Consider the following 23,858-nt stretch of genomic DNA (forward strand, 5'->3'; position numbering starts at 1 on the left):
TGTTGCTCACCCAATTAGAAGTAGATGGGATGGCATGAGCAGGCAACCCCCATTTCCTCCCTCACACCCCACTGGGACATGAGCTCTGGGTGTGGTCTTGCAGCGGCCAGCGACAGTGACTACCCTCCAGGGGAGATCTTCCTAGACAGCGACATGAACCCTGAGGACTCTGGTGCAGACGGTGTGCTGGCCGGCATCACCCTGGTGGGCTGCGCCACACGCTGCAATGTGCCACGGAGTAACTGCTCTTCCCGAGGGGACACTCCAGTGCTGGACAAGGGCCAGGGTAAGTCTTGGGCCTGAGCCCTGGAGCAGCCTTCTCTCTGCCCCCTTGTTACTCTCTCTGCCTAGCAAAGCTTACCCCTCCCTTCCTCAGGGGAGGTAGCTACTGTTGCCAATGGGAAGGTCAACCCGTCACAGTCCACGGAAGAGGCTACAGAGGCCACAGAAGTCCCTGACTCTGGGCCCAGTGAGGCAGAGGCAGCTGCAGTGCGGCCCGGGCCCCTCACGGAACACGTCTTCACCGACCCGGCCCCGGCCCCACCCCCCAGCGCCCAGCCTGGCAGGTGGGCTCTCTCAGATGGGACAGAGACAGAGGGGAGGGAAGGCTAGCAGAGGTGGGCAGGGATAGGCCTCCATGGGCTGCCCTGGAGCCATCATCCTTCCTGCAGTGAAAATGGGCCAGAGGCTAACTCAAGTGGTGTGCAGCCCGAGCCGGAGCCCAGTGGAGACCCCAAGGGGGCCAGCAGCAGTGCCTTGCCCACCATGTGGCTGGGAGCCCAGAATGGCTGGTAGGTGGGGCTTTGGGAGCAGAGGTGGGGGAGGGGCCCCTGGGCGAGCCCCTGCCTACCTCGGCCTCCTCCTGCAGGCTGTACGTGCACTCGGCCGTGTCCAACTGGAAGAAGTGTCTTCACTCCATCAAGCTGAAGGATTCTGTGCTGAGCCTGGTGTACGTGATTCTTAGCCAAGGGCCAGGCATCGGGAGGGGGCCTTGGATGTCCCAGCCTGAGCCTGGCTCACCACCTTCCCTTTCCAGGCATGTGAAAGGACGAGTGCTTGTTGCTCTGGCAGACGGGACTCTGGCCATCTTCCACCGAGGTGAAGGTGAGGCCTGGCAGCAGTGGGCAGGTGGGCGGCATCTGATGGTCCTGGCAGGGTGTGAACTACCCCCACTATGAGCAGATGCGGGACCTGCCAGGACTGAGCAGGTGTGGTGGGCTCTCTTCAGATGGCCAGTGGGACCTGAGCAACTATCACCTGATGGACCTGGGCCACCCACACCACTCCATCCGCTGCATGGCCGTTGTGTACGACCGTGTCTGGTGTGGCTACAAGAACAAGGTGCACGTTATTCAGCCCAAGACGATGCAGATAGAGGCAAGTGCAAGCGCTGGCAGCAGGGACTTCAGGGAGGGAAGGAGGCTCTTGCTATCAGCATCGCTCCCAACACACCTTCTAATAGATGTTGGGGGCTCCATAGGGTCAGAGGAACTGCATTCCGGGGAAGTGACTCATTTGTCCAAGGTCACAGGCAGGCAGAGGGTAGCTGGACTGTCAGCGCCAGTCTGTCTAGAGCCCACCTGTTGCTTCACCCTGAAACAAGTCAGGTCGACACCTGTGTGGAATCCACACACCTACCCTCAGCTACCCAGATGTGGGCTCAGGGTGTGGGGTGGTTGGCTGGGGCCCCCCTAGGAGCCTAGACCCGTGGATGCAAATCAGGCACTAGAGCAAAGGTTACAGTGAGCTGGGTAGACATCAGGGTGAAGCCTTGGCTATGGCAGGTTTAGCTCCCCTTTCCCTTCCCCCATTGATGGGCTGCTGTAACCCTGCAGAAGTCGTTTGATGCCCACCCACGGCGGGAGAGCCAGGTGCGGCAACTGGCATGGATTGGTGATGGGGTCTGGGTGTCCATCCGCTTGGACTCCACACTGCGGCTGTACCACGCCCATACCCACCAGCACCTGCAGGATGTGGACATCGAGCCCTACGTCAGCAAGATGCTGGGTAAGGCTGTGCTGGCCTGGGCCTAGCGGGGCAGGGGGGCCCAGAGGCAACGCTGACCCTGCTACTTCCCCTCCCCCAGGCACGGGCAAGCTGGGCTTCTCTTTCGTGCGCATCACGGCCCTGCTTATTGCGGGCAACCGTCTCTGGGTGGGCACTGGCAACGGAGTCGTCATCTCCATCCCACTGACTGAGAGTGAGTGACCCCAGACATCTGCCGAGACGGTGATGGCAGATGCTAAAGGGCATGTGGCAGGGTCCTGGGGCAGGTGTCCTCTGCCAGGCGGGCATTGGGCTGCGCTGGCCACAGCTGTCCTCAAGCCTGCCCCTCCTGTGACTTCTTCTCTCCTCTCCCCTCTATGCTCTGCCCCTCACCTCCCCCAGCTGTGGTCCTGCACCGAGGCCAGCTGCTGGGGCTCCGAGGTAAGTCCAGAGGCCTGCCTCCAGCTCTCAAAAGCCTCCCACCCAAGATACCCTGGGGGCCCCACAGCATGCTCCTACCCTCTGCTCTCACCTGCTTGGAAATCTCCCAGTCAGTGGGCTCAGCCCCTCCAGGCCTTTCTCTATCTCCAGCCAACAAGACATCCCCCACATCTGGGGAGGGGGCCCGTCCAGGGGGCGTCATCCACGTTTACGGAGATGACAGCACTGACAAATCGGCTAGCAGCTTCATCCCCTACTGCTCCATGGCTCAGGCTCAGCTCTGCTTCCATGGGCACCGGGATGCCGTCAAGTTCTTTGTCTCAGTGCCAGGTGAGTGGCTGGACCCCACTTCCTGCAGGGTGGCACCGGTAGCCTACATTCAGGAGCATGCATGGTGGCTTTGGCCATTGTCCTAAGGTCTCTGTACCGCATGACAGGGAATGTGTTAGCCACTCTCAACGGCAGTGTACTGGACAGCCCATCCGAGAGCCCTGGGCCTGCCGCCCCTGCCTCAGATGCTGAGGGCCAGAAGATGAAGAACGTGCTGGTGCTGAGCGGTGGGGAGGGCTACATTGATTTCCGCATCGGTGAGTGGGCACTGCCTTCAGGTTCCAGGGACTCCCCAGCAGGGGCTGCCCCTCACAGCCGTCTGCTCTCTCTCCAGGCGACGGAGAAGATGATGAGACAGAGGAGAGTGTGGGGGACGTGAGCCAGGTGAAGCCCATGCTGTCCAAGGCCGAGCGGAGCCACATCATCGTGTGGCAGGTGTCCTACTCTCCTGAGTGAGGCATGGCCTCCATTGCCCCCTGCCTAACACCATCATGTACATATACCCCACCCTGCCCTCCTGCCACGACTGCCCCATGGGGCAGCCCACCAGCCCCTCTCTAACCTCTCAACCTGCAGCTTTCACCTTAGGTCCGGCCTGGGAGCCGACAGGGGCAGCAGGCAGCAAAACGGGTCTGGCTGGGAGGTGGGATGTGGGTGGGAGGGACAGAACCTCTGGGGACACCCCTTTCTGAACAGCTCCTGGCCAGCCCCTAGCCCAGAGTCCAGACCCAGGGCACTGGAGGAGGGCCAGAACGAGGCAGAATTCCAGAATGAACAGCCCCCCCAGGTAGCTCCCAACTGCACCCTGGGCTCCCCACTCTCATCACTCATTCCCAGGACGCCCAGGGGAGGAAGCAGGGACTTTACTCTGTCAAGTCTTCCCACCTGGGGCCCACTTCCCCTTGCCTGCTGTCCATGAGGATGGGGGTCTGACCCTAAGGGAGCCGGCCCAGCCACTAGCCTTCCCTGGGTTCCCCACTGCCCTGTCCCTGCCACCCCAGGAACTGGCATGAAAGCATGCATCCAGGCTCCCTGTTTGAGAAGACAGATGCTCTCATCTTGCTCATGTCCCCCGATTGTCCTGTGTGGCAGGCTCCCGCCAGTCCTCACTGACCCACCTTATAGAAGCAGGCCCTGCAGTCCTGCCCCTCCTGGAAGTCCCTAGGGTGGAATTTCTCAGGCTGCCAGGCAGGCCCAAGCCTCAGGAAAAAGGGCAGGAGGGAGGTGGCACTAGGATGCAGGTTCAGCCTCAGGGTGATGGGGGAAGGTGTGCTCCAGGGCCTGCCTCCCAAGCAGTCTCAAAGGAGCCCAGCTCCCAAGACAGGCTACTAAGTGCCTCGGGCTGGTGGTGTGGCCTTCTTCATTGAGGGCAACTGACAGGCTGACAGTAGAGACCCTAAGGGCTAAGGATGGGGCCACCTCCCCCGGCTCTAGGAGCATGCACCCACCTGCTTAGAAGGGCACCGCCCTGGACTGCTGCCTCCCCACCTGCCTAGGCCCAGGCCTTACTCCTGCTCCAAAAGGCACTGATCAGGGCACCCCCAGGCCCTGCTGCCCACCCACCTCCCACCAGAGAAGCACAGATCTTGGGCAGCCATCCCATAGCCCAGCCGGACACCACTGCAGTCACATGTAGCTGCAGGCTTCTCCCCACTGCCCTGCCACTCTCCACTGTGATGTACGTCGAGTCCCTTGTCTGTTCCCACAGGGCCATTTGACTGGGGGGTTATCCGGGTGGGTGCAGCTGGGGGAAGGGGCTGGGTGATGATTCTCCTCAGGCTTTGACCCTGCAAGCGAACCCACGTTATCTGCTCTGTATGTAATAAATGTCTTACCATGGTACCTGTGTCCCTAGACCCCCAACCAATGTGAGCACAAGGGTTTTCTTCAGTTTATTATAAAAAGAAACGCTGGACCAAGCTGAGTGCCGGGGTCGCTGCTCTGGTGCATTTCCAGGCGCGCTGTAAACAGTGGCATGCGAAGGCTTGGGCAGACCCACCTGTCCTCTTGGAGGTCCTGGAGGGGTACTGTAAACCCTGCCACAGAAGGGTGTTCTGAGCACCACCTCTGGGGCCTCCACAACCTACTGCAACACGTTTGTCCTAGAGGCCCTGGGTGCTCGGCCTTGGGTCCTCTGCCGCTGAAACAGTACCAGCCCCTGCTGCCCTGTTACTCATACAGCCAGCGCTCAGTACTGTCCTCCCAGCAGAGGAGCTCGTTGGGGCTGAACCAGAGCGCGATCTCACGGCGAGCACTCTCCACAGAGTCGCTGCCATGAATCACGTTCCTGTGCAGGAAAGATCGGAGTAAGTGCGGGCAGGGGTCCCACGATGCCCAGTTGGGGTAGTCAGGACCAGGGATAATGTCCCCGGGGCGGGGGACGGCCTTACTTGCCGACCTCGATGCAAAAATCCCCCCGGAGGGTGCCGGGTGGGGAGTCCGCCGGATCCGTTGACCCAATTAGTGCCCGAGATGCGCGCACTACATCCAGCCCCTGCCACACCTAAGGACAGGGTAGGTGGCACCGGGTCAGAGAGCTGGTCAGCGCGGGGTCAGCATGCCGTCTCCCCTCTGGTACTCACCATGGCCACAACGGGCCCGGAGCCCATGTACTTGACCAGGCGGCTGTAGAAGGGGCGCTCCCGTAGCTCAGCGTAGTGCTCGTGCAGCAGCTCCTCCGAGGCCTGGGGAGGGAGGGAGGGGGTCCGGCTGCGTGCTCCGAGGCGCCGCCCTCTCCCGCGCCCCCCCCTCCGCCCCCGCCCTCACCTGCACCAGCTTCAGGGCCACCAGCTTGAAGCCCTTCCTCTCGAAACGCCGCACGATCTCGCCCACGAGCCGCCGCTGCACGCCGTCGGGCTTCACGGCCAGGAAGGTGCGTTCGTGCACACCGGAGCAGGCTGCGGGACCCGGGAGGCGGCACGCGTCAGGCCTGGCAGCAGCTCCTCCCAACCCTTCCCGGCCCCCAGCCCCGGCTGCTGCTTACTCGCCGGGAATAAGTTGGCGAAGATGGTCAGCACCAAGCAGATCATGATGGCGGCGGCAGCTGCAGCGGAGCGCAGACGGGTGGCAGGGGAGGGGCGTGGAGGTGGGGCCTGCGCTTAAAGGGGCCGTGGCCGGGTCCCCTTCGTCCAGCCTCCTAGAGTGGCTGCCTCCGGGATGCGGCGAGAAAGGCGGGGGCTGGGGACCCTGGGCGACGCAGTGAAGCCCTGCCTGAGTTCCATGCCCACCCCAGGAACCCTACTACAACCGCGTCTGTGCCACCCCCAATCCGCTCCAGTCTTCCCATCCACCGGGCCAGCTACACCGCGGTGTCAGTCTTTTTCTCCCCACACTCCTACAGACAATTTGCCGTGGTCCTCCAGCCCAAACTCGAAGAAACCACAACCCAGGGCTGCTTCATTTGCCTTTATTCGCGTTCAAGCTTAGGTCCAGGCTGAGGCAACGCATGATGGGGAAGGGATGCCAGCCTGGAAGTGAAAGGTGCTAGCGCTGGGGCTCCACACCTCTAGCCCTGTTGCTTTCAGCTTTCCCCCAGCAGCTGCCTGCTCCTGAGTGGCCCCTTCAGGGAGATTTGGGTTTGGGCAACAGGAACAGAGGAAAGACACAGGTGCAGTCTCAGAACAAGTCACAGAGGTTCCAGGGAGCTGATTCAGGTGTAATCCAAAGACATTTTGTTTCATCAAAATGATGTCCACTGCCTTACACCCTTCAGGCAGACTGCCCGTTCTTGCATTTTAGACTGGAGTGCCCTTGGGTTTTCTCTTTGCCTCTTGTTTCACAGGGTAGTCCCAGGAATCAATGCGTATTCTCCCCAGATTCAGCATGGGCTCCTCGGTACTGGTGTCCCCATTTTTCTGTCGCTCTGCTAGAATCATGGCCCGGAGCAGCGGCGGGTAGGGCACAGAGCCCAGAGTCTCCTCGGGCACCGGCGTGAAAGCGGTGAAGGCCTCCTCCTCGTGCCTGGGCACCAGCCGCCAGTCGTGATACATGGCCTGCTTGATTTCTCGGGCCTCGCCCTCCGTCTTTCCTGGGGAAAGGAGGGCAGGGTTTATTGCACAGCCACTTGCGGAACAGTCTATTGCCAACAGCCACCCCAGCCGGTCTCCGACTCCTTACCTTTGAAGGTCAGGATGCCCCAGGCCTTACCATGGTCCAAGTTCTGCAAAGCAAATAGGGAGGGGATCAGCTCACAAAGCTTTCTTGCCCCCCAAGAGCAGGACGCTGGAAACCCCGTCCCACAAAGCCGCGAGTAGGGGGAACAGTGCTGCCCTGCGATGCGGAGCGGGGAAGTGAGGACGGGCGCACGCACCTGTGCCGTGTAGTCCGGGCGGACACGCGTGAGGCGCCAGTAGCACGGCTCGTCGTGCTGCCACAGCCAGGACTTGCGTGTGACTAGGCGGCCCAGGCCGAAGAACGGGAGGCGACAGAGCAGCTGCAGGAGGCGGCTCTCGCGGCGCGCGTCGGCCCAGGCCCGCATGGGCAGCCGGCGGCCCGAGTGAGGCCGCGTCAGCGTCTCGTAGTCCAGAGCATAGCGCTGTGAGTCGCGCGGCCGCTCCCGCTGCTCGCGTAGGGCCCGCACGCGGCGGGCCAGCTCGGCGATCAGCCGCGGCCGCACCTTCTTGCGCGCCATGGTCGGTCGGTGCTACGCGCTCCTGCTGTAAGAAGCCGCCGCCGCCGCGCTTTCGCCAGACCCGCCCGCCGCCGGAAGCGGTTGGTGTTCTCCGTAAAGGCGTCCGGGCCCGGCCGGAAGCGGAGGAGAGGCCGGCCGGCCGGCCATGGCGAAGGTTGGGCCTCGGAGGGCCGGGCGCTCTTCCCGGGGTCGGGGACAGCGGCGGCCCACGACCTGGGAGATCTCGGACTCGGATACCGAGGGCCCTGTCGGCGCAGAAGCCGACTCAGAGGCCGCCGTGAGGGCCCGGAACCCAGCGGAGGAGCGCAGAGCGGCGGCCGAGGCGCTGCGGCTGCTGCGGCCCGAACAGGCGCTGCGGCGCCTGGCGGTGCGCGTGGACCCAGGTGAGCCCGAGGGCGAGGGCAGGGGTCCTGGGAGAAGCTCTACTTCGACTGGAGCTCGGGCTTTGAAAGCTCCCCTTAATCACTGGGAGGTTATCCCCGGCCCACTGCGGGGGTGAGAGGGGCATCTTGGCATTGTCTCCGGCTTTCCAACTGGGGAGCTTGATTGAAAGACTCTGGCATCTGTACCCAATTGCGCTCTTGGAGCCAGCAGAATCAGTGTGTTTGTAATATTTCGCCCAGGCTGGGGGCCTGCTGTGAGTAGCATCCTCAGGTGGAAGGAAAGGAGTGACCTCTGTCTCTTCTTCCCACCCCAGCCATCCTGGAAGATGCTGGTGCTGACATCCTGATGGAGGCCTTGGGCTCCCTGGGCTGTGAATACCACATCGAGCCCCAGCGCCCCGCCCGGAGCCTCAGGTGGAGCAGAATGAAGCCAGAACCTTGCCCCTGCAGTGTGAGTGCCCCAGCAGACTCATTTCCAGGGTTTACATAGTGCGGAGTGTGTTACCTCCGTGATTTCATACGAAGCAGCTGCTGTAATCATACACATAAGCTAAGAATGGGGAAGCTGAGTGGGTGATGCCCAAGCCACTACAATGGTTAGTTGCAGGCCTGGGCCCAGGGTCTGAACTCAGCTGGTGCTGAGGAACGTTCCATCCTGATTGATGCTGTGGTCAGTGCTCCTGCTGGCCGGCCCTATGGACCAGGGCTCGTCTTGGCCTTGGCTTCTGTAGAACAGTCCTTGTGGGCATGAGCTTGCCTGTGGCCATGAACCTCAAGGTGCTGTGGCGCTCAGGCCAAGGCCATGGGGCACTTGAGGCTGAGGATGGGCAGCAGTGTCTCTGGATATCCCTATAGGTGCCTCCTGAGGTGTGGGCTGTGGATGAGCAGGAACTTCTGTTGCTGCTGGAGCCTGAGGAGTTTCTGCAGGGTGTCTTCCAGCTGACCCAGGTGCTTGGTGGGGGGCTGTGTTCCCAGACTTGATGTGCTGCTCTGCCAGTCCTGATCAAGGACAGAGGGGCTGAAGAGGGTGTGCAGTGGGCTGAGGCTCCTCTCTTCAGCAGCCAAGATGTGGATGAGATGGGGGAAGCCAACTGGGCTCTGGGCCTGGATGCAGACAGGAGCCACAGTGTCTTCTAGAGGGCAGAAGCAAGGATAGCAAGGGCCCTTTGGAGAGCTGAGTCAGAGCCAGAGGTTCGAACCTGGTGAGAGGGGCCCTGGGGACTTGGGTTGCAGGTTGGCTGTGCAGTCCAGCTGTGAGCCAACAGCCCAGCCCCCACCTGGCTGAAGGAGCAATAGGAACTGCTCAGCTCACGTTTGCACCAGAGTGTCATTAGGATAGACCCTCTGCCATGTCCCAATGTCTGAGGTTCAGCATTTATCAAGCATCTGCTGCCAGGCAAATGCCAGGCTAGGGTGCAGAGTAGACCAGGAAGGGATGGGGACTTAGCCACTCTCCTAGGAGTCTGGGACTTGCCTGGGGGCTTTCATAGGTCCCTTTGACCTCATGGGAGGCACACAGCTAATTTTCTAAAGAGAGCTGGCTGGGCAGAGGAAGTGTGCTCCAGGCTCCTCCCAGCGTCTCTGGGTTGTCTCTGCTCCCCTTCTTCCTGCAAACTGGCAGTGGTCTGGTGGCCTGTGAGCTCCACCTGTCGCAGCCCTGAGGAACAGGTGTGGTAAACCTTCTTGGCTTGCAGATCTGTGGCCCAGCCTATTCAGTGCCCTGGATCTCTCCTGAGAGCCCCACCTGCCCTCACCTGGCTGTCATCGGGCTGGATGCCTACCTTTGGTACCGGTCACCCTCACACCCTTAGCAGGCCTGAATTGGGTGGGGGGAGTTCAGGGAAAAGATCACCGTAGCTCTGGGGCTGCTGTGACACAGCTAAAACCCCTCCCTTGGGTGGGCTCTGAAGGAAGCAGAATTCAGGGAGGGTGGGACCAATGGGATATGGGGAGCTGGAAGGAGTCACCTCTGTTCAGGTCTCACCAGCCCAATGCCCAGGAGATGCAGCAGCCAGAGAGTCCAAGGGTAGCCTGTGCAGACGTGGTGGTCGGCTGGCCTGAGGTGGAAGAGGTGAGGGCAGGGCAGGTTGGGTGAGGTGGTTGGCCTTGGCCCTGACACTCAGGCTGGTCTCTGAGGCCCAGCACCTGGGTATGGTCCTAGGGTGGCATGTGGGGTTGGTCTCAGCTGAGTGTCCCCCAAGGGAGCCCTCCTCTGACCCACCCTCATGTGCTTGTGTTCTCAGGCTCTGGTGCTCCTGCAGCTGTGGGCAAATCTGAATGTGTTGCTGGTGGCCTCCTGGCAGGAGCTGAGTCAGCACGTGTGTGCCTTCACCAAGGCCCTCGCCCAGCGCCCCTTCAAGTGCGTGACCCCCATCTCAGCTGGTGGCTGCTGCCGGGAGGGTGACAGGAACATCTGGAGGGTGGAACCTCCCTGGCCTCTTTGAGAGCAGAGGGCTGAGCTGGTAGGGCTGGGTGGTCAGGAGAGATGAAGTCTCTAGAAACCTCCTTCCACCCTCCCCGTCCTCAGGAAGTTCCAGGAGTCCAGGGCCTTTTCCTTCTGCACAGCTGGGCGCTGGGCGGCAGGTGAGCGAGTGACAAGAGATGGCACAGGGCTTCGGGGGGCCTGGTGGCGGCAGATCAGGCAGTTCAACCGGGTCAGCCCTGCTGTGGCTGATGCTGTTGTCACTGCCTTCCCGTCCCCCCGCCTTCTGCAGCAGGTGAGCCCCTTCCCATCCCCTCACCCCCCCCGACTCCCAGATATGGAGGCCAGGTCCCTGAGGCCTGCCCTGCTCATCCCTGTGCCTGCCCTAGGCTTACTTGGCCTGCGGCACTGAGCAAGAGCGACTGGCCCTCCTTGCTGACCTCCCTGTGAAGGTGGATGAAGGTGCTCGGTCCCGAAGGGTGGGGCCTGACCTTTCCCGCCGCATCTGCCTCTTCCTGACCTCCACCAACCCTGACCTCCTGCTGGATCTGAGCTCCTGACCATGTCAGCCTGACCTGCAGGGCCTTCTCCCACCAACCAACTGGACAGCAGGCACCCCAGGAAGGGAGTGACCAGAAACTACAAGGGGTGGCGGGAGAGCAGTCACCCTGCACAACCTGTCCCTCAGCCTGGGGAGGGGCTCTTAGTCAGGTCTGAAACCAAGAGGAGGGCACGGGTAGCAGGAAAGGTTCTTGGATAACTGGGATGAAAAGGAGAGGAAACTCCAGGAGATGCTGGGCTGGCTGGAGGGGGCTGGAGAGGATGGGGGCCAGCAGGGTCCTGTACACACTGGTTGCAGGCCTAGTGGCCAACTAGGTCAGCCAGAAAGGGCTGGGTAGCATCCAAATCCCTGCTGGGGGACAAGCACCAGTCACCTGGAGGCTTGGAGGTAGCACCTTCAGAGAGAAGTGAGACAAAGTCTCAAGGGAGAAAAGAGAACCGGGCTGCCTCTTCCCAAGGGTGTTGTGACACAACTGGAACCACAGGAGAAAAGCTGTAAACATGTGTGAGACCCAGGCCTCCAGGTGGACTCCTTTTAATTCTACCACTATGGATGTGTTAGGCATAAACTCAAAGTTTATTACGTTCATTTCAGTCTCAGACAGGAGGAACAGCTGACAACATGCAAAGCAAGTGAGGACAAACCCAAGGTCCCCTGAGGCTGGCAGCTACAGGAAAGCTGATGTCCGATGAGGCCTCAGGCCACAGCCTCCAGGCCAGCATCCCAGGTCTTCAGTCTCAGTCCAGAAGAGGTGAGGTGGCCACTCCCAAGAGATTCCAAGGAGAGAAGCAGCGGCTGCCATACCCGGTACAGGAAGCAGATGGACTCAGGCAGTCCTGGTCTCAGGGCCTGTGGCCCCTGAACCCCTGTAGCAAGGCCTGTCCTAGAGAGACCAGACAGACCTTGGCCCAACTCCTCCCTCTCCTGTTACTCTGGAGCACGGCCTGTGGGAGAGGATGGAGAAAATGCTGTCCTAGCCTCAGAAGGCAGTTTTCATTGGAAAATAAGTTAGGTCCTTCGGCAGCGCTTTCTCTGGCAGCGCCGAGTCTCTGGGCTGTTGGGACTGACAGTGGCCTTGGGCGAGGGCACAGGGGACTTGTGGTGGCCACAGCTCATGCTCAGCACCCAGCCCAGCTTGTGGTGTAGCACCTGCTTGAGGCCAGGTGGCAGGGGCAGGCCCTCAAGTGTGTCCCCAGAGTTGGGTCGCAGCTGGCGCAGGCGGTGGCAACACAGGTACTGCAGGGAGGTGGCGCTGGCACAGGAGCGGATGACCTTCATGCTGCTCTTGGCTGCTGTGGAGCACACCATCGGATAGAACTTCCTGTTCTGCAGCTTGGTGGCTGCCACTCCTAGAGGAGGGGGCACAGCCTGAATCCTGGGCCAGGACGGGGCTTCGGGGCTTAGCCATTCCTTGGACATCCTCCTGAGGTAACTGAGGTGGCCCTTGTGCTGTCCCACCCTCTGGAGACCCTGGAACCTCCGGCTTTGTTCTTTGAGGACACCTTTTCAGGAAGCCTTGGGGCCACTCAGCACGGGCCCATTTGCTTCCTGCAGGACTTCAGTAGCAACCACACCCCACAGGCACGTGTCTCCCCTGGGATCCTGGCCACCCTCACCTATGCACTTCCTGTTCTTAAAGAAGGTCAGTGTCCCATGCCAGGTGTCCAGGTGCACGCCAATGATGGAGCCCTGGCCGAACCGCGAGGAGAAGCTTGTCTTGTCACCCTTGTGGTGGAGGAGCCCTGGGGGGCAGCAGGGTGGGGGTTAGTCTGACGCCTTGGGGGGCCCTTCCAGCCTGCCTGCCCTTAGGGGCCCCACGTACCGGTGTAGGAGAGGCCCCAGCTGTCCTCATCCCTGCCAAGCAGGCTGCAGAACGTGTGGTGGTACTTGTCCAGGTCCACATCCGATGTCCCAATGCCCACCATCTGGAGACAACAGGCCAGGAAGAGGGGGGGCCAAGGCACCAGCAGCACACCTCCCCTCACAGTCCTGCCAGCCACTTACCATATCTGTGCCATAGACAGGAGAGGTCATCTTAATCTCCCAGAAGTGTTGCCCCTCCCCCAGCTCCTTGGTGCCTCGGATGGCTGCTGTGCCGCAGCTGTATTCCACGTGGAAGTTGACCTTCCGGTTGTCACAGCTCAACAGGGTTGCCGAGGACTTATTCATGTCATCCCAGACCCAATCAAAATCTGGGAGAGAAAAGGCCAGGTTGGGGTAGTCTCCTGAGCCCCTGCTTAGTCCTCCTAACCTTGCCCAAGAGGTGTACCCCTGTCGGACCCCATGCCACGCACTTACACTCATCTTCCTCCCCACAGCGGCAGTCCTTGCCCCGGTGGGCTGCTGTGTGCAGGCTGCCGCAGAAGGAGGCCTCATTCTGATTATCACAGTTGCAGAAGGACTCACCCGTCACGGGCACAGCGCTGGGGATGGATGGCGGCAGGGACGAGTACTCAGGGTCAGAGTCAGAGTCACTGTGCTGAGGAAAAAGGGCAGGCTGTGCCCTCCTGCTGTGCCTTCTGCCCTCGACTTGCCACAACACCCATCACAGGCCAATGGATGAACTGCTTGGATGCCCCAAAAAGGGATCTGTGAGTTTAGCCTCAAAGCACTTCCCCAGGTCCCAAGTGCACAGCTGGCTCACCCTTCTACAATGCCCCGAGTGACCCTGGACACCTCCTGCTCAGGTACTGGGGAGGGCTTACCACACCACAGGCTTCCTGAGAGCGGCCTTAAGAGCCACTCCACTTCTGCAGCCAAGGGGGCCTGGAGGCCCAGGCACTGATGAGCCCACAGTGGGGCTGTATGCTCAGCCATCGTTCTCCAGGCAGTTTCTAGATCATGGATAGGCTGGCCCCACCGAGGGTGGCCTGAAGCAGGGGAGCCCCTTAGCAAAGTCCACTGGTGGCCTAATGCAGGCCCCCGGGTCTCCCCACAGGCAGCAGCTGGGCTGTGGCAGTGCCTGGACTGCAGCTCCTTTGTCAACCTTCCAACAGGTGGTTCTTAACCCCTATCCCAGGGCCCTAAGGAGCCCAGTGCTTTCAAGCTGCTTTAAGCTTCTGTTCTAGGAAGACATTCAGTGGGGCCTGGCCCTCTACCTGAGGGGCTCAGTCCTGGCCTTGATCCCAGGCTGAGCTGGTCGGGCTCTAGTAACTGCTGACCCACCCTCTCTTGGAAGCCAGCAGGAGATGCTCTGTGCACACAGTCATTCCTGCTCTGATGCCACACAGGCCTCTCTGGACACCTGCCTTGACTTTGGACCCCAGGCAACCCTGGTCTCACTGCGCGGGGCCCAGAGGGTGCAGACAGCCTCTGCCTGCCTGCTGTCAACCCTCGGGTTGGCCCGGGGCCCTGGGCAGGCTCCAGCTCCACCCTGGTCTCTGGGTGTTACTCTTACCTCCTTGAAACACCCTTTGCACAGCAGCCCAGGTGACCTTGCTCAGATCTGGGGCAGGTCATGCTACCCTGAGAATAAAGCCCACACCCCCATCAGACCTTACTAGGCCCATTCCCCTGCCCTGGCTCCTCCCTCTCTTCCCCCACCTGTCATGGGGGAGGTCTCTGCCCCTGGTTGGCAGCTTTCAGATATCACTTCAAAGAGGCTCTTCTAGCCCTCCCTCCTGGGTCCTCTTCCTTCTCCGCTCCTCAGACAGTCTCCTTTGTCCTGTTGATCTGTCTCCTCCCACCAAAACGGAAGCTCTGCAGGGGAAGAGCCTTGTCCTTGTTTCCTTCTATTATACCCAGGGCCCACATAGAAGCTCATGAACCAACCAGAGAAACAGCTAAGGGGGTTGAACCCCAATCAGAGACAGACCCCAGAAAGACCCAAATCACCCCACTAGATTGGAGCAGTGATCCCCCAAAAGCCAAGGCAGGCACACTGCTACCCATAGGCAACCCCCTTCCCAGGGGCGCAGACCTGAGTACGGAAGGCCTGGAGGTCAACCTGGGCAGGGGGCAGACCCAGCCCCTTGGCAAGCCATAAAGGCAGAAGAAAGGAAGGTGTGTGTTTAGCCTTCAATGATGTCAAGGTGACACACCCACCTGCCCACCCACACACTCAAATACTCCAGGCCAATTAGATGATGTGGCAGGCTGCAGCAAGCATGTGTCAAACACTGCACCCCAGGCCCCCAACACTGCCTGCATCCCAGAGTGATGAGCCAGCGAGGCAGGGACAAACACTGGAAAACAGACTGCTCTAAGCCACATGGTCAGGACAGGAGCTAGAAGGGGGACAGGAATGCAGTCCAGGGTCTTCTTGCTGGCCTGGGCAGGGATTTTGGGGAGGCCCCAGGATGCTGCCAACCCAGAACAGTCACCTCCAATTCTCCCTCAAGGCCTGGTGGTTCTGCAAGGCTCAGCTGCCCTCACTCAAGGGAGGAGAGGTGCCCACCCCCCAGGACACCTGGCTGAGCCGTGGCAGAGTGGCTGTGACAGAGCATAGACAAGTCACCCAAAGATCACCCTGGAAGGAAGCAGTAGAGGTGACTCAAGGCAGAGCCAACCCCTTGCTCTGGTCTAAGAGATTCTGCAAAATAACTGAAAATCTACCTCCCACCACTCCCTGCAACAGCCCAGCCATTCCTAGGGTTGGTACAGCCAGCCTCTGGCTGCAGAGCCCTCAGGTACATCAGGCAGCCTGCACTGAGACAAACAGCTGAGCTGCTATTCCAACCTGAACTTGGGAGCGACTGAGTAGGAGAAGGCACAGGAATTGTGGTCTTCAACACTAAAGATCTTTTAAATATGTACATACACAAATATAAAGCACATGCCTGAATAGGCAGAGGAACCATCCAGGAAGATGCAATGGCATTAATGATAGCTATCTTTGGAAACTGGCTAAGAAATGGGATGGAAATACTCTGTTGAACAAACTGACCAAAGAACCAACTGCCACCCTCTTCAGTGGAAAGAGTATAGAGAGGAAAGTGGTATCTATCCGAAGGTCCTGTCACCCAGAGCCATGTGGGTTCTTAACCAGGGTAACCCCAGGGTGAGCAGTAGGGTCCTACTGTCCCCGTCCTCTGCCCTCAGGGGATTCTTGCCCCAGGGAAGAGCCTGCCTCCAGGGTGTCCACACCTTAGTCCAGTAGTACCCACCTACCTGCCCGTCAGAATCATATCCCCAGTTAGTGGTCCCTGCCAGAGCCATGGCCCGGGCATCTGCGTCTCGGTGGGCTGCACTCAGGACAAAATGCCATGCTCTGCTGCTCCGGGGGCGCCTGGCCATGGTGGACAGGATCTGAAAGCAAACAGGTTCTGAGCAAAGGAAATACCTGGCACACTGGAAGGCTTCCCAACAACCCCTGCATTTGGCCGTGGCTGGCTGTACCAGAACCCCCTAAAGGTGGAGGATATTGTGAGCCACATGGTGCTAAGGTGGGGCTCCAGAACTCTCCTCACAAGCTCCTACCTCACTCCAGTGTCCAAGCACCTTGATAAAACCAAGATAGAGAGTGTGAAAAGCAACCCAGACATCCATGACCCGCAAATGCATAGCTCAGTCCCGCTCTCAGCTCAGCCTAGGAAACCCAGCTGGGCAGCCTGTACCTTCCTCAGGCATCTCACACCTCCCCTGGCTCCTCCTCCATTGTCCAGTTAGACAAATGGCATCTCCGACCTCCCAGTTCCTCATGCCAGACGCACGGCAGTCACCCCCTCCCCACTTCCTCCTTCCCACCAAGGCCTGAGGGCCTCCACGCCCTAGGACCAGTTCCACCCCATCCACTCCACTCCCTACAGCCAAGATGTTTTTGAAAAATCTTGACATTTTAAGCAAATCTTAACAAATCTTATCACTCCTCAGAAATTACTATTGTTATTAGGATAAAAGGCAAAACCCCACAAAGCCTATCAAGCTCTCCAGTGCTGCTCCAGTTCCCAGTGGCCTGGTCCCAGTTGCTAGCTCTTCCCTGCCTTCTGCCCGGAATGCCTTCCCGTCCTCTGGCTCAGCTTCCGTGTTCGACTTACAGTAACACCTCGATTTCTATGATTATCTACCGCCTAGCTCTCCCCCGAATGAAGTCCCCAGGAGGGCAAAAACTGTCCCCCAGTAAGGACCCCGCCAGGCACAGGCCAGCGCAGTCGGGGAATGAACGCAGGCACTGCTTTCGAGGGTTGGGAGCGCCGCCCGTAGCCCCAGGTTCCCCTCCCTCCAGCGCCGCCGCCGCGCGGCTCCTTCACCTGCCGGTGCGAGCCAGTCCAGCCGGCTCCAGGGCGCCGGCCTAGTCACCATCCGCTGCGCCTGCAGCGCACAGTGGGCGCCACGCGATGCACGCGAAGTGACCGGCCCACGAGACTGTGTCGGGCCTCGAAGCAGGGCGCCTCTTACTAATTTCAGTTTCGGGCGGGGCTGCGGCTCCTCCCGCGCTGCGCGGCCGGTCTCCCGTGCGGGGCAGCCCGCCCGTTCCGCCTGCCCGGGCCCCGGCGCCGCCCGCGGGAACAAATGCGCGGCCAGGCCTCGTCACCGGCGGCCCCGCAGGGTCCCGAACCGGGAGGGTCGGGAGCGGCGGACGCGACCGGCCCTCACCTGCGCTGCTCCGCCGCCGCGCGCCGCCGGCGGCCGTGACCCACTTTCCACTCCCGAGCGAGACGTAAACAATCCCCGCCCCCCGCAACGCATTGGCCAGGGTGCCGCGGGCTGGCGCTCCAAGTCCCGGGCTTAGGCGGGGCGCGGTTCCCGCCGCACACGCCTCTTGCCGAGAGGCTGCTGAACCTGCCAATGCTGACTCGGTGTCCTCACGGGTCACATTTTACGCGGCCGGGGATAAGGCCCAGGCGCCCCGGGGACTAGGGGCGAGATGGGGAGGCGGCCCCAAACTCGGGCATTGACACGGAAGTGGGTTCATCTCCGGTACGTCGTCGGCGCCGGAACCTGCGTAGGCCCTTTGTGCAACCTAATTGGCTCAGAGGGGCTTGAGTGGACCTATCAAGAAGAGCCGGGGGCCGGACTCGAGCTGCCCATTGGCCCGAAGGCTCTTCACTCAGCTGGAGGAAGCGGATGGAAAGCTCGCAGCCTGCGGGAGGGATGGAGGCGGCGGCGGGTGAGTCTGCGGGCGCTGGGGGAGCGGGGACCGGCCGGCGGGCAGCTGCTCGTGGGGGCGATGAGTGTTAAGCGAACTGTGTTCTGTACAGTGTAAGGGTCGCGGAGACTCACGTGTACTTATGTGTGTAACGTCCTCAAGTTCAAGTTTTCATGTAAGTGCTGCGCTGCGCGGGAACGTGCATTCAGGGGAACTCAGATCACGTGCGCTGTTTGTCGTTAAAAACAAAATACTGTTATAGAATAGTAAGAAGCTAGGAAAATTCCAGGACAAGCAGACTAGGGAAACTAAGACACATAAACAGCAGTCTACAGCCACCTGGTAAATCCTCTCTTCCCTGAACCAAGGATATTTAAAGTGGTTTGCACTTCTCCCCAACCAGAGGGTAAGTAGCTTAAATCACTTACTCGGGAAGACAGCAGAAATCCAATTGGTGCCATTTGCCAACCACACCCAAGGACAGGTGACGTTCAGAGAATGAATCTCATTTTTGTGCATCAGCATAAAGCTAACCACCAGCCTTCAAAACCCCTGAAAATGAAAGTCCCAGCTGGTTCTCCTGCCATTCCCATCCCCCTCTCCTCTGAGGGACACATGATATTTTTGCTCTGGTCAATAAATTCTTGCTTGCTTTTCTACACTTTGTCTCTTGATTGAAATATTTTCTCAAGAAGACAAGAACCCAGGTCTCCTCGTCTCCCCAGTAAACAGTACTGCCCATCTTATGTCATGGTTTTTTGATTTGGTGATGCCCCAAGAAAACAGTAAACAGTCTTTTAAATATGGGGTTCTAAAAAGAAGACACCAGAACATCACATACTTTTAATTATTTGTGGAACTGTTATTCTAGCTTTCCAAACCTAGTGTTGGAAGGGATATAAGCGCTTATAATCAGATTTGCATAGATTAACCAATATAGGCTTTCCTAAGCAGAGGTTTGCCACATTATCTTTTGAAAGACCTCGGGTCTGGTACCTTGGGCACCAAGCTCTCTCTCTCTCTCTTTTTTTTTTTTAAATATGACTATTGATTTCAGAGAGAGGGAGGGAGAGGAAGAGAGAGTTAGAAACATCTATGATGAGAGTCATTGATCAGGTGCCTCCTGCACACCCCCTGCTGGGGATCAAGCCTGCAACCCTGGCATGTGCCCTCACCGGGAATCAAACTCCTAGATCATATGTGGGTCGATGCTCAACCACTGAGCCATGCCAGCCGGGTGGGCACCAAACTCTTACTTGCTGAATTCATCCATCAGATTGTAAACAACACTGTAGGAAAAAAATGTGAAGTGGGTTTTTAGGATAAAGGCAGATTTGCTACAAGGTAAGAAGAATATCTTCTATATTGATCAATTTAAAGAGCTGCTTTTTTAACTAGGGGAAAGTGCACATAAAAATCAAAAAAACCTAACTGGGTATGCAGTATAAAAAAAAAAAAATTGACCTCCCTGTGCCCAGAGGCAGTCCTGGCATGTTACTTGTGTCTTTCTAGAAAGATTCCTTACATACAAAGAGTTACAAACTTGTCCAGTAATCAAATAATCGCGATTGGTTAGACTTGAAGCGGAACAGGACTTGTTATCCATAAAGGGGCTCCTCACGTTCTTCTGAGGGGAGATACTGCTTTTCTTGCCCCTCCCAGCACAGCCTCTCACATCTAGTAGGCACTCGGTGAATGCACTTGGTTGATCGTCTGTTTATAAACTTCTTCAGTTTACTTAGGGCTGTGAAAAGTTCTGTGGTTAACCCCTAAGTATGGCTGTTTGAGAAGTTTGGCTCCTTCCAGTTACCTGATGAGAGCATGAGTGTCCTGTTTGGTTCCAGATAAAATTTCCCACTCCCACCAGTGAGGAAAGTGAGTCATAGTGATTAGGAGCTTGGCTCCTTCTTGTGTTTCCACCCAAGCCCTCCCCTCCACCCCTACAAAAGTGAAGTGGACTCCCAAATGCCTTTTCATGTTAAAGCAATTTAAGTAATTAACTTTTTAAATTGCTGCAGGGGTGGGTGACCTCAAGCCACGGTCTGGGGCTTCATGTTGGCAGGCAGTGATCCAGGTCGGGGTTGTTCCCTTTCCTTGTCATCTTAAAAGATGTCCCAGCCCCTGGTGCTGGAAGCATATCTAGGAAAGGCACTTTAATGCATTGGTAACAGAGACCTGCCTGAAAGCCAGGATAGGTGCCCTCTGAGTCCTTCCTAAGGAGGCTTTGGAGGGGGAGGCTTTTGAACATACCCTTGAGAGGTGGGCCAGGAGGAAGGACTGTACGCATTTCTGTGTTGATTGTTGAGCCCTGTCTTCATGTGGAGAGGGTGGTGAAGGGAGCAGCTTGTTGGAGGTGGGGTGAGGTCCTAAGGGTGTCGGGGCAAGAATGTGGGGGTATTGCAGAGGGGCTGAGGGTTGTGTGTATACAGGGTGCAGGGATTGAGTTGGTGAATATTTATTTGGTGACATTTGGGTCTCATTGGAAGGAATTCAGAGTGGCTAGCAGCCGATGGGTCCACAGAGACAACTCTGTGGTCCCAGGACCTGTGTGGGAGTCACCAAGCATGCAGGGGCATCCTGTGGCCGCCCTTGTGTACCTAGGGTTCCTTAAGGCACTGCTGGCAGCCAGATGACACTGACATTCACACGCACGCATGATTGCAGCTGCTCGGGATCCCCAGAGCTGTAAGGGTCCCTCCTGAGAACTGGAGGCCAAGGCTGCCTCGATTGCCTTTTAGACCCCAGAGGATCAGTCCTGGGTCCGAGGAGCGGGGTGGGAGCTGCCCAAGCACAGAACTATCTCATGGCCGGAATGACCCAATTTGCATTAGTCTCCACCTGTTTCCACTGGAATCTGCAGCGAGCCAGCAGCTGGCTTATCGCCCACGTGGGTGCAGTCGCACATGCGCACACTAGGAGGAGGACAAGTTTGGGGCATTTCAGACAAGAGTGGGAGCAGCAGCTTTGCAGGAACCAAAGGGCCAGGCCTGTGGCCCGCAGGAGGATCTTCGGGGAAGGGGCAGGCCTAGGACTCGGGAGACAGGAGGTGAGTGGTGACAGCAAGTGAAGGGCAGTGGTGAGCGTCTATGGCAGTCTCCTCCTTGTCCTGAGCAGAACCTGGGAACCTGGCTGGCGTCCGGCACATCATCCTCATCCTGTCGGGGAAGGGGGGCGTCGGGAAGAGCACCCTCTCCACGGAGCTCGCCCTGGCCCTGCGCCACGCGGGCAAGAAGGTGAGCGCCCCCGCTCCCCCCCCAGCCGCTCCTGCTCCTCCCCCTTCTGGATGGACACAGGGAAGCCAGCTGGTTTCCTACTGCCTTGGGGGACCCCTACCTACCATGCGGGCGTACTGGCTCCTTGCAGGTGGGGATCCTCGACGTGGACCTGTGTGGCCCCAGCATCCCCCGCATGCTCCAGGCGCAGGGCAGGGCCGTGCACCAGTGTGACAGCGGCTGGGTGCCTGTCTTTGTGGACCAAGAGCAGACAGTCTCCCTCATGTCTGTGGGTTTCCTGCTGGAGAAGCCGGATGAAGCTGTGGTGTGGAGAGGCCCCAAGAAGAACGGTAATGACAGGCAGGGGACTGCACTGTCAGCCTCCCAGCCTCCCTTGGCTGATCACTCAGTCCTCCATTAAAAAGCCTAGCCAGAGCCTGGAGCTGCTGGCCCTCCCCACCCCACGGGCCTCCTGCTGCTCACTTGACCAGTCAGGCCCGGTGGTGATGCTGGTATCCAGATGGCGGGTGTGGGCCATGAGAGTGAGACAGGTATGTGGTCATCAACTATGGAGCACCCTTCCCCTGCCTAGGAAGGGTGGGTCTGCTCAGACCTGAGCCCCACCCTATGTGTGTTGGGGGGGCTGGAGGGGGAGGCACCAAGGTTGTGCTCTGGAGCCTGTGCACCGGCAGGAGGCATTAAGGCCCCTCCACCTGGCAGTGAATCTGCAGGTGTATCGGGCACAGGATGGGGGCTGCTCCACTCAGGTCATCTCTTGGGCTGTGAAAGCTGAAGTGCCCCCAAGGCTGGGCACAGGCGCCCCAGGAGGGTCACAGCTCCAGCTGGCCTCTTATTGAGGCCTGAGTATAAGTCCTGCAGGGTGAGGTGGCCCAGCACCTGGGAAGAAAGGGGTGCTTGTAGGGGACAGGAATGAGAGTCCCCTGCTGTGCCGTGCCCCCCCACACATACAGTCTGTTTGATGGGCAGCTTGGAGCCCTCGTGCTCTCCATACCTGTAGAGATGCTCCGCCCTGGAGGTGGTGGGTGTGGGGAGACCCCTCCCACCTGACCTCCCTGGGTCTTTGCAGCTCTGATAAAGCAGTTTGTGTCTGACGTGGCCTGGGGGCAGCTGGACTACCTGGTTGTGGACACGCCCCCAGGGACCTCTGATGAGCACATGGCTGCTGTTGAAGCCCTCCGTCCCTACAACCCCCTGGGGGCCATCGTGGTCACTACACCCCAGGTACTGCAGAGCATCGTCCTATTTCCCAGTGTGCCACCTCACCCAGGCAGGCACCTCTCCTTGCTCTTTAAGCTCTTCTTGGCTGAGAGTTCAGGATTCCCATTGCCTGTCCCGGCTCTTCCCTGATCACTAGGCGGTGTCTGTTGGGGATGTGAGGCGGGAGCTGACCTTCTGTAGGAAGACCGGGTTGCGGGTGATCGGTATTGTGGAGAACATGAGTGGCTTTGTCTGCCCACACTGCACGGTAAGTTGTGAGGCAATTACCCGTGGGGAGTGTGGGGTGATGGGGGGACAGAGGTGCCGCTGTGTGGTCATCGTCCCCCCCACCGCTCCCTGGGCCTGGACCCCACTCCCTGAGTGTGGAGAGAGTCCTCAGGTGGACCCTGTGCCTCTGTCCTAGGAGTGCACTAACATCTTCTCCAGGGGAGGCGGCGAGCAGCTGGCCAGGCATGCTGGAGTTCCCTTCCTAGGTGAGTGGGTCAGGGCTGCCCCTTGGCCTCTGCTTCAGGTGGTCCCACCTGCCTATGCCCACTGCCCACAGTGGGGGAAGATGTATCAGTTCATCTCTAATGCCGATCACTGCTAACCAACTGAAGAGATGGGCGGTACCACCCAGGCTTTGAGCAGTCCTGCTGTGACCCCATCAGAAGGCTGTGGCTCTGGCTCTGGGAGCACCTCTATGGGGTGGAGGGTGGGGGAGACACCAGTGGTGCATGACCATGTGTCCCCAGTGCTTGTCTTGCACTTTCTACAAGTGGGCAGAGTCCGAGGCGGCAGACCTGGACTGGGGCCGTCGAGATGGAAATTGAGCCCAAGAGCCCTTCTAGGTACCTCAGCCAGAGCGAGGCTGATGGGTGTCTGCTCTGGGCTAAAGCAGCTTGACAGTGGCTCCTGGGGAGCGTTAGGCGTATGAGCATGGCCTCCCAGGCCTCTTCTCACCACCTTACCCCTTTACCTGGCCCCCTTCCCTCTGTCTTTGCAGGCTCTGTGCCCTTGGACCCCAAGCTCACGAGGAGCCTGGAGGAGGGCCGAGACTTCATCCAAGAGTTTCCCCAAAGCCCTGCCTTTCATGCACTCTCCGCCATAGTCCAGAAGGTTTTGGAGACACCTGCTCAGCTCTCCTGACCAAGGCATCTCCTGGCACCACTGTGGGGCTGGAGCTCACAGACTTGAGCAGAGGTCCTGGGTGCGGTTCTTAGAACCTGCAGGGCTGGCCTGTGGGGCTGTCACTGTGTACACCTCTCTCTGCCCGGGCCCTTGGGAGACGTTTCGCTCTTCAGCAGCATCTGGGCGCCAGAGCCCCCAACAATGAGTGGTTCTGCTGGCTTGGTCTGTGGCAGACCCCAGGGACAGTGTGGGGTCCTAGTTCCATGGCCTGAGCTCTGGTCCCTGCATCTTCACTTTTCATGTCGTGGCACTCATGTGCCCCAGACAAGCCACTCCTGATACCCGAGTCTCCACATTGTCCACAAAGCTTGTGGGTCTGGAAGTTGGCTGGGGACTTTGTCGTCCTCAAGTGCCTGGCTGCTGGCAGGGCTGTGAGTGATTATGGTCGTGGAAGGGAGCACCCTGTAAGGTACTAACTTCAGAGGTGCCCACAATTAAATGTGTCCCGCTACCACA

The 23,858-nt window shown here is 59.1% G+C and overlaps 6 protein-coding genes across 39 annotated transcripts in view; 3 read left to right on the plus strand and 3 right to left on the minus strand.

Annotated features, from left to right (window-relative positions):
• The window catches only part of MAPK8IP3 (mitogen-activated protein kinase 8 interacting protein 3), a 49,284-nt gene extending 44,604 nt beyond the window's left edge, over nucleotides 1–4,680 (plus strand). For 9 of the 18 annotated variants that reach the window (XM_081132362.1, XM_081132365.1, XM_081132357.1 and 6 more), the window contains 12 exons: nucleotides 104–286; nucleotides 377–566; nucleotides 672–791; nucleotides 869–949; nucleotides 1,037–1,104; nucleotides 1,229–1,377; nucleotides 1,836–2,007; nucleotides 2,087–2,200; nucleotides 2,389–2,427; nucleotides 2,578–2,757; nucleotides 2,865–3,014; nucleotides 3,092–4,680. In XM_081132362.1, the coding sequence (XP_080988488.1) occupies nucleotides 104–286; nucleotides 377–566; nucleotides 672–791; nucleotides 869–949; nucleotides 1,037–1,104; nucleotides 1,229–1,377; nucleotides 1,836–2,007; nucleotides 2,087–2,200; nucleotides 2,389–2,427; nucleotides 2,578–2,757; nucleotides 2,865–3,014; nucleotides 3,092–3,213 (1,568 nt within the window). In that variant the 3' untranslated portion in view covers nucleotides 3,214–4,680. Of the gene's footprint in view, nucleotides 1–103; nucleotides 287–376; nucleotides 567–671; nucleotides 792–868; nucleotides 950–1,036; nucleotides 1,105–1,228; nucleotides 1,378–1,835; nucleotides 2,008–2,086; nucleotides 2,201–2,388; nucleotides 2,428–2,559; nucleotides 2,758–2,864; nucleotides 3,015–3,091 lie in introns of all 18 variants that reach the window. The other 9 variants (XM_081132350.1, XM_081132366.1, XM_081132360.1 and 6 more) reach the window with 2 other exon arrangements.
• On the minus strand, nucleotides 4,628–6,158 carry NME3 (NME/NM23 nucleoside diphosphate kinase 3). 2 transcript variants are annotated; one of them, XM_081132390.1, is made up of 5 exons: nucleotides 5,741–6,158; nucleotides 5,524–5,654; nucleotides 5,340–5,441; nucleotides 5,156–5,260; nucleotides 4,628–5,044 (listed from the first exon to the last, which is right to left on the minus strand). In XM_081132390.1, exons 1-5 carry the CDS (start codon nucleotides 5,784–5,786, stop codon nucleotides 5,000–5,002), a joined length of 429 nt encoding a protein of 142 aa, XP_080988516.1. In that variant the 5' UTR covers nucleotides 5,787–6,158; the 3' UTR covers nucleotides 4,628–4,999. The 2 variants fall into 2 exon arrangements, with proteins under 2 accessions (XP_080988516.1, XP_080988515.1); XM_081132389.1 differs by having other exon boundaries at nucleotides 5,148–5,260.
• MRPS34 (mitochondrial ribosomal protein S34) lies at nucleotides 6,148–7,533 on the minus strand. The gene is made up of 3 exons (XM_081132388.1): nucleotides 7,067–7,533; nucleotides 6,874–6,916; nucleotides 6,148–6,784 (listed from the first exon to the last, which is right to left on the minus strand). The coding sequence occupies exons 1-3, from the start codon at nucleotides 7,385–7,387 to the stop codon at nucleotides 6,492–6,494; spliced, it is 657 nt and encodes a 218-aa protein (XP_080988514.1). The 5' UTR covers nucleotides 7,388–7,533; the 3' UTR covers nucleotides 6,148–6,491.
• EME2 (essential meiotic structure-specific endonuclease subunit 2) lies at nucleotides 7,505–11,754 on the plus strand. 4 transcript variants are annotated; one of them, XM_081132383.1, is made up of 8 exons: nucleotides 7,505–7,770; nucleotides 8,085–8,221; nucleotides 8,626–8,718; nucleotides 9,465–9,556; nucleotides 9,748–9,841; nucleotides 10,014–10,129; nucleotides 10,298–10,487; nucleotides 11,349–11,754. In XM_081132383.1, exons 1-8 carry the CDS (start codon nucleotides 7,533–7,535, stop codon nucleotides 11,388–11,390), a joined length of 1,002 nt encoding a protein of 333 aa, XP_080988509.1. In that variant the 5' UTR covers nucleotides 7,505–7,532; the 3' UTR covers nucleotides 11,391–11,754. The 4 variants fall into 4 exon arrangements, with proteins under 4 accessions (XP_080988509.1, XP_080988507.1, XP_080988510.1 ...); XM_081132381.1 differs by lacking the exon at nucleotides 11,349–11,754 and adding an exon at nucleotides 10,582–11,341; XM_081132382.1 differs by lacking the exons at nucleotides 8,626–8,718; nucleotides 11,349–11,754 and adding an exon at nucleotides 10,582–11,275 and having other exon boundaries at nucleotides 7,515–7,770.
• Nucleotides 11,312–17,619, minus strand: SPSB3 (splA/ryanodine receptor domain and SOCS box containing 3). 12 transcript variants are annotated; one of them, XM_081132368.1, is made up of 7 exons: nucleotides 17,289–17,619; nucleotides 15,864–16,001; nucleotides 13,053–13,233; nucleotides 12,759–12,946; nucleotides 12,577–12,679; nucleotides 12,371–12,496; nucleotides 11,312–12,103 (listed from the first exon to the last, which is right to left on the minus strand). In XM_081132368.1, the coding sequence occupies exons 1-7, from the start codon at nucleotides 17,379–17,381 to the stop codon at nucleotides 11,763–11,765; spliced, it is 1,170 nt and encodes a 389-aa protein (XP_080988494.1). In that variant the 5' UTR covers nucleotides 17,382–17,619; the 3' UTR covers nucleotides 11,312–11,762. The 12 variants fall into 12 exon arrangements, with proteins under 12 accessions (XP_080988494.1, XP_080988499.1, XP_080988504.1 ...); XM_081132373.1 differs by having other exon boundaries at nucleotides 13,161–13,233; nucleotides 17,289–17,611; XM_081132378.1 differs by having other exon boundaries at nucleotides 13,053–13,177; nucleotides 17,289–17,506.
• Nucleotides 17,551–23,858, plus strand: NUBP2 (NUBP iron-sulfur cluster assembly factor 2, cytosolic). 2 transcript variants are annotated; one of them, XM_081132385.1, is made up of 7 exons: nucleotides 17,551–17,802; nucleotides 20,896–21,014; nucleotides 21,145–21,343; nucleotides 22,081–22,235; nucleotides 22,369–22,479; nucleotides 22,636–22,705; nucleotides 23,218–23,858. In XM_081132385.1, the coding sequence occupies exons 1-7, from the start codon at nucleotides 17,760–17,762 to the stop codon at nucleotides 23,358–23,360; spliced, it is 840 nt and encodes a 279-aa protein (XP_080988511.1). In that variant the 5' UTR covers nucleotides 17,551–17,759; the 3' UTR covers nucleotides 23,361–23,858. The 2 variants fall into 2 exon arrangements, with proteins under 2 accessions (XP_080988511.1, XP_080988512.1); XM_081132386.1 differs by having other exon boundaries at nucleotides 17,781–17,956.

The sequence above is a fragment of the Miniopterus schreibersii genome, assembly GCF_964146895.1.
Source record: "Miniopterus schreibersii genome assembly, chromosome: 3".
NCBI classification, from domain to species: Eukaryota; Metazoa; Chordata; class Mammalia; order Chiroptera; family Miniopteridae; genus Miniopterus; species Miniopterus schreibersii.